General features: G+C 37.7%; 1 protein-coding gene across 5 annotated transcripts in view; it reads right to left on the bottom strand.

Moving 5' to 3' along the window:
* Positions 1–407: 407 nt before the first annotated feature.
* Positions 408–10,073, bottom strand: part of TBC1D12 (TBC1 domain family member 12) — a 45,262-nt gene continuing 35,596 nt past the window's right edge. For all 5 annotated transcript variants that reach the window (XM_074874923.1, XM_074874927.1, XM_074874925.1 and 2 more), the window contains 6 exons: positions 7,628–7,722; positions 6,817–6,888; positions 4,737–4,865; positions 4,315–4,424; positions 2,302–2,560; positions 408–2,081 (listed from right to left, as the gene is read on the bottom strand). In XM_074874923.1, the coding sequence (XP_074731024.1) occupies positions 2,013–2,081; positions 2,302–2,560; positions 4,315–4,424; positions 4,737–4,865; positions 6,817–6,888; positions 7,628–7,722 (734 nt within the window). In that variant the 3' untranslated portion in view covers positions 408–2,012. The remainder of the gene's footprint in view (positions 2,082–2,301; positions 2,561–4,314; positions 4,425–4,736; positions 4,866–6,816; positions 6,889–7,627; positions 7,723–10,073) is intronic.

Here is a 10,073-nt window from a genome sequence, read left to right as displayed (position 1 = left end):
CTGCCCCGCCCCGCGCGGCCGCCGACACAGCGGCCCCTGGCGGCGGCGGCCTAGCTGGCTCCGGCTGAGGGACAAAGGGGCGCCAGCCCGGCGGGGAGCTGCTCCCGCTCCGTAAATCAATCAGTCTTGTGTTTTAGTGTTCCACCTCTGCCCCGCATCAACACACGCCCTCCGGGAGCAGAGTATCTGCCTCCGACCTCACCCCCGCGCCAAGCTAAGCTCAAAGCGTACTACACAGCGGCCCTACACCTCGGCTCCTCAGGGAGGCAAGAAAGCCGGGTAACGGCGTGGGGTGACCTAGTGCAGGAACCAGCTCAGTCCTCATCAGTACATGACTATCCTTGAGGCACTCACTGCTGAGTAGGGCAAGAAAGTTATAGAGGAATCGAAAAGAACCACAGCACAGGTCTGCGATAAGTTTTATTTACACAGGAAGTGTTGCTAGTGGTCTTAAAGGAAGGTTTGATCCTTCTATTTACAGTTATATACAGATTTATAGTTGAAAAGTAAGAAAACTGTACAAGATAACACAAAAATATAAGACAAATTGGATCCAATTAAAGTAGTGAATACATAAGTTAAGAAAAATCTGACATTTACATTTCAAATTGTAATGTTATGAGTAGCATATATGTAGTTTTTAAACCAGATAGCAATGTAAGTTACACCACACTAAATCTTTACCCCAATTATGTAGACTCTGCTTTTAAACACCAGACAACTGGAAGCCTCCTGCACTTAAAAAATACATAATGGTAATTTTGACTTGATTTCCACAGAGGGACCAGTTACAAAAACCCACATGTAAGGAATTTATTTACATTAAATATTAGCAAAAATGGACCAAAGGAGTGCAAGTGTTCCTCACCTGCAGTGCTATCCATTTTAAATTTCCATCCCCTACAATCACACATTGTTGTACAGCATCTTTGAGAATAGGAAATGTTTGAAAATATCTGCCGTGACACATACAATATGACCTTGTGTCTCACAGTTAAAAGATGTTAAAGAATTACGTATCACTAAACTAGATGCTTTTTGGATTTCAGTATTGCACACTAATAAAAGATAGTTTCAAAACCAATTCTGTGTCTGCATTATTCCAAAGTGTTAAAATTGGCTGCTCCTTTGACAACACAAAGTCTGCAGATAGCTTTGTCAGTTTCTAGTGTTCACCACTACAGACAAGTATTTCTTAGTTGGAAATGGCTTGACAAAACAAAACTTCTGGTGGCAAAACTCTTTCACAGAATACCCACTCCATTTTCAATAAGCCGCACAACCAATACACCAAAACGAATGCTTAACACCACTCGCTTTGAAAGCTGTACGCTCTGAAAATAGCCTTGATCTTACCACTGTTTAAAATTCAGATGATTTTTGCTCTAACAGGTTTGGACACGGTACTTCCACAGTTCCTGAGTTAATTACATTTGCCCAGACTGAAGAATGAAGCTGCAACTTAAAAAAAAAAGACAATACCCCTTCCCAAATTTTAACCACCTTGCACATAAACATACCAAACAACCTTATTTGGTCCTCAATACTTTCAAATGGTTAATTTTGGAGGTATTATTTGTACCAAAGCATTTGGTTTGGATAGCAGTTTTGGGGCCTTAAGATTCAGCATTTCCCTCATCCCCCCCAAAAAGTGCCTTTGTGGTATTTGTAAAAAAAGTTATGCCTCAAAATTTTTTTTAAAGTACCAACAGAAGTTATTACAAATGTTTATTGCATTGAGCTGATTCTTTTAAAGTATTAAATATGAACTCCCCCACTTCTCAGTTTCATAGGTTTTAGTACTCTGTGTGAAAATAAATCTTCCCACAACAAAAGCTAATACTGGCAAAAGGGTGAAGATTTCATCAGTTCATTACTCCACTGAGAGCTGTGTCATTTTTCCATCTCCTGTTCACATTTTCTATAGTGCTTTTCCACATAGAAGCGATGTGAAAACTCCTTTGTCATCAAGTGGTTTTCCACATTTCCAATTGACCTCAACATTACAATGATTAGCTTTTCAGTGCTGGGCTATGGTTCTTGTCCCCTTCTTTGTTGTCCTTCATCAGTGAGGCAAACACCTGGAAAAGTAAATTATTTAATGAACATAAAAAAAAGTCTTATAGAAAAGACCAATGTTAACCACCACAATATTAGCATAGAGATTAATTTCTAGAATGAGACACCAGAAAGGAAGTGCCCACTGCTCAGAAGTCAGATACGCAGCATGAAGTAGTCATTAAGAGAAGTGCCCCATGTGCTGACATGTCTGTCTTGATATATATTATCCAAGCCACTCACCTGTGCCCATTTTTTGTTACTATTCTGCATCTGAATAGCTGCAATACAACTAAAAAGCTTTTCTGATGTAATGTCTTCTGGAAGTTTTGTTAGAAACTGTGCTATATGAATAAAGTCCATCTGTAGGAGAATATCTTCATATAACCGAAGGATTCCTAACCCTGTCCTAAATAAAAATTCTTCTCCATCTCTACAGAAAACGTCCCAGACACGACAGGCCAGATCAAGTGGTAATGACTTGCTGTAGAGTGTAAAAATCCTACAATTGAGAGAAAAGGCACAGTTAAAACTTTAACCTATTTCAGAAAGGTGAAAATACTACCTCCTTTAAATATCAGTTACATTAGCTGAGAGTGAGAAGATGACAAGTTATTTCATATGTTCTTATTTTTTCCATATTTCAAAGATCCACCAGCCTCCAGTTTTGGAAGTCAGAACTCCTACTCTGAAGCCCATCTCTTCATGCTACAGGAAATCCTCCATTCGAAAGTCACCTCCCTTTAGGAAGCTCTGGTTAGAGAAGTTACAAGCATCTTTTATACTCAACCAGGGTATAATATACAAATAAGAACTTAAATAATGGGAAGGGTTAAGTTACAGTTATGATCTTTGTTGCTTAAGCCATACAGTTTAACTCTGTTCATCAGCTGTTTTCTAAACTAAATCTAAAGCCAGAAATCATCTCAGCCGAAGGCTACATCCCACTAAGGTACTAATGAGCATTCAATAACTACATTTCTGTGATACATTTTGAATTTCTACTTGCGTTAAAAATTGCTAAAAATCTAAAGACAGTCACTGTTCTATTCTTACTGGGAAGAGTACAATTGCATTTCTTACTGCAAATTTTGTTTTTAAAAAGCATTCATTATACACGTGCAGAGACTTCAGTCTGCAGTATGTACCATATTGTAGAACCCCTCCCATAAATTTGTAGTGGTTCCTTTGATACAAAGCACAGCATTCTCCATTTTCCCATTATTCCTACTGGGAAGTGGTTCAGGAGCCTCAGGACACTCCTTACCACGGACTACCATAACATTCTCTACTCTCTCTTTGCAAGAGGAGCTCTATCTCAAGGCTACCTTTGGAACATGTGCAGGAAGAACAATCTTCGTTTCGCACAGGTAACTGGAAGCAGAATATTCTAGTACTTTGTACAGCAGCACTATTTCTGCAACATATATACCTCTCTGGGTCTGCCAAAACTCTCAGAACTGTGACACACTCCTGACTCAATGCTGCCATTGTATAACCTGCTCCTGCTAAGACTTAATGCTTACTGACTAGCTGCATCTTATAGCTGTAGTTCAGATGACATGTTTTTATATTATTTAATTCTTCCCAATTCAATTTACTCTATTAGAAACTTGTAACCCATATAATAACCCTATATGAAGCACATCCTTATCCACACACACACTTATGAATAGACATTCTGTATTTGGCAGCACTACACAAGCCTCAAGAATGCTTGCATTACAGGCACATAATGTAGTTTGGTACTCTCTGCTTTAGAACATTCATTACTTCAAAGTGTTCACTGTATTTCTAAGTTTATCCTTTCCCAAACCAGGTACTAAATTTCATCCTCCTTCTGCTTTAAAGTCTATATGCCTACGTTCATACTTTCTTTAGTAGCTGATTATGCTCATTTCATTAAGTCATAAGACAACTATGGTATAGTAGTCTCCTCTCCCCTACTTATATTACACATAGCTGACTCTTACCTGCAGCAACAAGAAAATGAGACACACAGGACTCCTGCATGTCTTGTTTTCCATCTGAATAGATGTCACTCCTAATCCCAGATCATAAAGTTTGAATCTTGCCAGAGGAACTGTGGTTGCACAAACCAGTTTACCATGATTTCACAAGACCTAGAAAGCTGAGGTACATAAACACCTACTGAATGCTTTTCTGTGCTGTATTTCTATTGCTGAAGAACCTATAGAAAAATGGAAAGTGTCCCAATAGTTCTAAGGTTAGGTGTGCTATGTTCTCTGAACTCACCAGTCTATCAAATATATGTCTGGAGTAAGACTGTATGATTTGAAATGAAGAAACAATTTGGGAAGATTTTCTTCAAAGAATACTTCAAAGGCTGCAAAGTATTTCAGCATCTGTAGAGACAGTAAAGCACCTCATAAGCAATCAACAGAAGAATATTTAGTTGTAAAGTAACACCAACCCCACCAAGAATTGAGAATGTCAGCATAACATAATATGAATTCTTAGGATAAGTACAACAATTAAGTGTTTCTAGAGGAAAAAAATCAAAACAGTAGAATATGTTCTATGGATTAGTATCTAGTATTCTCAATTTTGAAACCACAGGTTAAAGTTCTCCATTAATCAATAGAACAAAAGGAAGTCATCAATAAATCAAGTCAAAAGAATGTCATGGTTCAAAACCAGAAAACTCTTGTGCATACCATGCTGTGATCCACACGGAAAAAGGCCAGCTGGCATGGCTTGTTTAGAAGGTTAGCAAAGGCAATGAAAGCATCTGCCTCTTCCAGATTGAGAATGAGCACAGCAGCAATGAAGGACATCCCTTGCACCTTCAAGTGGGAAAAGCACCAGGCAAATATAGTTCAGTAGGTTCAGTACATCTTATGTCTTTGGAAATGCAAATATTTACAGTCTGCAATATATCAAATACCATTGCATAACATTTCCAGATGAACAGAAACAACACAGATAAATAACTTTCATGCATGCAGTCAGTCTGATTTCAGCAAGAATAGTGTTTCTTCAGATGCTGGTTTTAGGTGCTTGATGGAAGTTCTGGGAGGTCTCATGATCACAAGTTCTCAGGACTTGGAATGCAAGAAAGCGAAAACCACACAGGCTGGACACAGAGCTCATAAGAGACAAAACTTAGCCTTAAATTCATTGTTAAGCTATGAGAAAAGCAGACGTGGAGGAAAAACCTCACATATGGGACACTTTAGCCCCAGACAGATATGTTGGAATTGAGACAAAATTCTCTTTCAGAACAGTCAATACATATCCTTCCATTTGCCAAGCAGCATTTGTTCACATAAGTACTTCTAAGTAGTTAGCTACAATGCAAGTTTACATTTTTCCATGATTACTCTCTCAAAAACACTTCAGCCTGCAATAAGTGAAGAGCATTCTTCTTGTAGTTGCTAACTGATGATCTGAATACTCATTATGCTAAAAAAAATTTATCCGATTTCAACTGCAAAGATGATTATTCTGCTGTTTCTAGGCTTTTATTCTGCCTGCTCCTCATTTAAAAAAATGCACTCAGTATTGTAACCAGCTAGGGAAAAGGGTATTCATATGCATCAGAAACAGTCCAGCAGCTTTCCATTTTTGTGGGATAGATGGGTGTGGAAATAAGATTACATTACATTTACTGCCATGTTAATATTAAAAAAAAAAATACCTATGATCAGAAATAGCCAGGCTAGATGTGTTCCTAATGAAAAAGAGAAGATCTATCCATGAAAAATTACTTACTTGCCTTTCAAAACTCCACCCTGGGAACAAGAAGTCTCAGAACCTGCAGAGTTTGTAATCTCACTTAAAGAGTATGGGAGGGTCTCCAAAAATGAGGTCACAGATGACAGAATTCAGGGCTACAAACATTTGAACCTGAAAAATCAACTAGATACTGATGCAGAGTCCCAAGCACATCTGATATAGAGAGAAAAACACATCCTGTGCTAAATAATGCTTTGCTACATGGATCAGACTTAAAACTCTTCAGGTTCTTTTTAGCCCAGGAGCAATTAGAGCTTGTGAAAGTTGTTCCTAGTTACCCCAGGAAAAAAGGAAGAAAAAAAAGGAAAAAAAGGACCTGTGTTATTTATCTGCTTCTGTAAACTGACACCATTCAGAGAGATGTGAGGTTTAGTTAGTTTGCAAGCTTTTTGGGAGTTTTTTATGGGGTTTAGGTTTCTGTGGTTTTGGTTTGGTTTGTTTGTTGTGTTTTTTTTTTTCATTTTTGTTTTGGTTTTGACTTTTTAAACACAGTAATGTTTGCTACAAACAATCTATCTTCAGTGAACTCAGATGGAGCAATTAATCTTTGACAACAAGACACCAGTAAGGCATTTCTGGATTTTAGGATGTGTGGTAGTGAAGCTGAGAGTATCACGACAGAAATAGCAGTGGGAGCAACACGAGGACAGATCAGGCTAAGTGCTCACTGGAATTCCACTAGTGGGTTGTGGGTTTTTTTCTGTAGATACTCTGGGTCTGTCAGAACTGCAATGCCTTGTGAACGCATCTGTTTAAAATTTTCCATGCAAGCCAGGTAGTATACTCATCCTTGGCATTCAGTACATTTTCAGCTATTTAATTATCCTTAAGAATTACCATCATTTTAACTGCTATAAAGTGAGTAAGTGCCAAAGCTGAATTACTTTTTTTAAGTGCTAGTAGCATAAAGTTTAGATAACCTACTTATTTAATACATTCTAGTACATGACATCTTAAGCTGATTCACTATGTTATAAGCATTTTACAGCAAATACTTACATATCCAACATCTGGTCTGTAACATGTATATGCTCCTAAAACACTATGCAGGAGATCATGATAAGGACCACCCTAATTCAAGGGAGGGGAGGAGGGGAAAAGCAAAAAAAGGTTTTTTTCAAAATCACTTTATAAATATAGGAAGGTAACATGCCAGTATTTTAAGATGCAAGTGAGCCAGTGAATTATTGCTTTGTTTATATCTAGAATAATATCAGTTTTTACCCTCAGCATTACCATGTATGGTTTTGAGATGTTAAAGGAAAAGTAGCAGTCTAATCATCTTGTGAAATAACTCAGTGGAAATCAGTATATAATGAAAAAATGAGGATACCTGGTACACATCTAGGGTTGATTTTTCCTTTTCAGAGTCGGTGAATGGTTTAATCCTTAGTAACACAAGTTACTGTATTACAATAGTGCATGCTATTTTATATACATGTGTGTGCATATATCTATATAAAAATCATAAAGCCTGAAAATGTGTACTAAAACACATCAAGATTTCTGTAAAAGCAGTGAGAATATTCTAATTTTTGCACATAATTTCATAAACATTAATAGGAACCACATGCAATTTTTCCAGGAGAAAAAGCCATATAGTCCATCTTTAAGTGTCCCTACTTTTTTTTAAATGAGAATAAAGAGATGACTTTTTGCTGTTGTATGTAGAAAAACTAATTTTACTTTTGTTGTTTTATAGAAACAACTTCTAAAAACTATTCCATCATATTTAGCCAGCTAGGTTTCTTTTCTTGTTTAACTACTCAGAAGTTTAAAGTTGGCATAACTGAAGTTACAAAAATCTCACCTTCTGGAAAATATAAAGGGATGGAAATGTGCGTGATATATCCAACTTAATTAGCTCCAGACTGGCCTCACGATCAGCAACAGATGCACCTGCATCTGCAAGCAAAACCAACACTCAGTAGAACTGATAGATGAATTCTACAGACTTCAAAATAAAATTACCATAGACACATAAAGACTTTAAGGATCTGAGGAAAAATGTTACCTAGTTTTAATTCTTGGAGTACGCTTCTACAATGCTATACTTCAAGAGCTAAAACTGTCCACTGATACCTGGCATATGATATCAGTGAGGGAAACAATCAATAATTACTACCTGTCTACTCATTCTTTTTCAAGTCATACACCTTTACACCATTCAGACTTCAGACCAGCAGGTTTGCTTCTGTATAGCACTCTATCCAGGCCCAGACTGGCCCCACATTCACTAGAATTTGAACTTCGCCCAGTACAGTCATCAAAACCCTGCATTCTTTCTTAGATTCTACTGTGACTTCACTTACTGTGTCTGTTCAAGAGCACAGAGTGAGAGCACTGCTCTTGATCTAAACGTGATCCAGTGGGATCTCACTTTTCAAATTTTTCATTCCTAATCAGCTCATTTGGTGGCTCATTTCAACCAGCAGCATTGAAATATACTACATACACTAGAGGAAAAAAAGATGAATAACATCATTATCATAAGAAGCCAGCACTTCTTCACCTGCAAAGTCAGACATATTACTTTCAAAGACATGCATTTCTCATGTCCCACTTTTACTGAGGATAACTAAAATATACAGAGAAACCTCACTGACGTTTCCAGAATTGACCACACAGTTACATTACTTCTGAGCTCTTGTTAGCTTTCATTTGACTCAGATGGTTTTTTGCATCCTTAGGACTGGCATTCTTCAAATGCAGGAAAGAAGGCAGCATTCACTCACAAATCTTCAGAAGAAATACTGCTGGCCCTTGAGTTATCTCTGTCCTATCCGCTGCATTGGGACATGATGCAAATACTAGTGATAGCGAGGAGAAAAATACACATGGCAGTTGGGAAAAAGCTCTTTCAGAGGGCTTAGACCAACCAAAAGCCACTGGGGAAGTGAAAGATCACAGAATTTGATGAATAGGTTAAACAGAACCTGCTCTGCTGAAGCCTGGAAAGTAGCATTTCCTTCCAGTCCTCCTAAAGCTATGATAGTTGCATTCAGGAGTGAGGAGGACTGCTGCAGGCTGTGTTAGGGGAATTTGGGAGAAAGAGGGCAATTATTATTACAGAGAAAAACATACACAATCTAAAATAAAACATTCAAGAACTACTGCTTAATCCCTCCTTTCTCTTTCAAAAGAAACACACATTATATTGGATAATTTGGGATCATTTGGGACAGTAACCATTTAGAGTGCTTCCCAAGGAAGATGAGAATCCATGATACAGAGCACAAGAAACTCTGGATTAATACAAGAAATTCAGTTCTGTGAAATCCAAAAGATGAGTTGCTGGGGGTCTTTTGAACAGATCTGACCAATAACATATCTTGATGAATGTCTTGTCTTCAAGACACAGAAAGATACTTTTTCATGCTTCAATCTTTATCTGCCAGAATAAAGTGTTAAAAGATATCTGAACAGGAAAAATCCTCAGAACTAATCAAATATGTTAAATAAGGCTAAGGTAATTGATCTCCCAGATTTTGCTACCAAAGATTAGTAATAAGCACAGTGGGTTGGCTTGCTTTTCAACCAGAAATGAAAATCCTATTACTCTTGGTTTTCCCTTATTACTACATTTCCCAGAACATCTGACACAATCACACTGGACCCTTCCCCCCTTTCATTCCCATCCAGAACTACTACCTTTCCAAAATAAACAAATTGCCTAAACTTTCCCCCATGCTCAGGCCACACTCCCACAACAAAGGAACAAACAAACCGCCATCCACAAATTAAGGGGCATTGCAAATGTGTTTTCCAAGGATAAGCATATTTACAGCCATGTACACACAGATTTTTTTATAAACAGTTTGTCTCAAGACAAGCTTCAGATGAGTCACAGAGGTGGCCTAAGGAAGACCTGAATAATTTACGGTCAAAAGTAGCTAGTCAGAACTGGCTATGGCAAGTGCAAACAAAAAAGTACATCTTGCATTACAATGACATTTTCTTTCCCAAAAAAAGAGACCAACTCAGAAAAATAGTTATTCCATAGCAGCTGGTACTGACAGTATCACATAAGACAGCATTTTAAAAAGTAACTGTTAACAGCAGAAGGAGTTGATAACAAGGATATATTCACCATTAAAAACATAATTGATGCTATTTTTAACAGAAAGAATACCCACAGGAGACAGCAATATGCCAGTGATAAAACTCCATTATACATATAAGTGTGCTAACATCCCCACTTAATAGATTTGGGAGGAGAGGCCATCTGGGCAGCCAAAGAAACCGAAGTGGGATCT

The sequence above is a fragment of the Strix uralensis genome, chromosome 7 (genome assembly GCF_047716275.1).
Source record: "Strix uralensis isolate ZFMK-TIS-50842 chromosome 7, bStrUra1, whole genome shotgun sequence".
NCBI lineage: Eukaryota > Metazoa > Chordata > Aves > Strigiformes > Strigidae > Strix > Strix uralensis.
The sequence above is the reverse complement of the archived record's forward strand: the minus strand, read 5'-3'. Positions and strand labels throughout refer to the sequence as shown.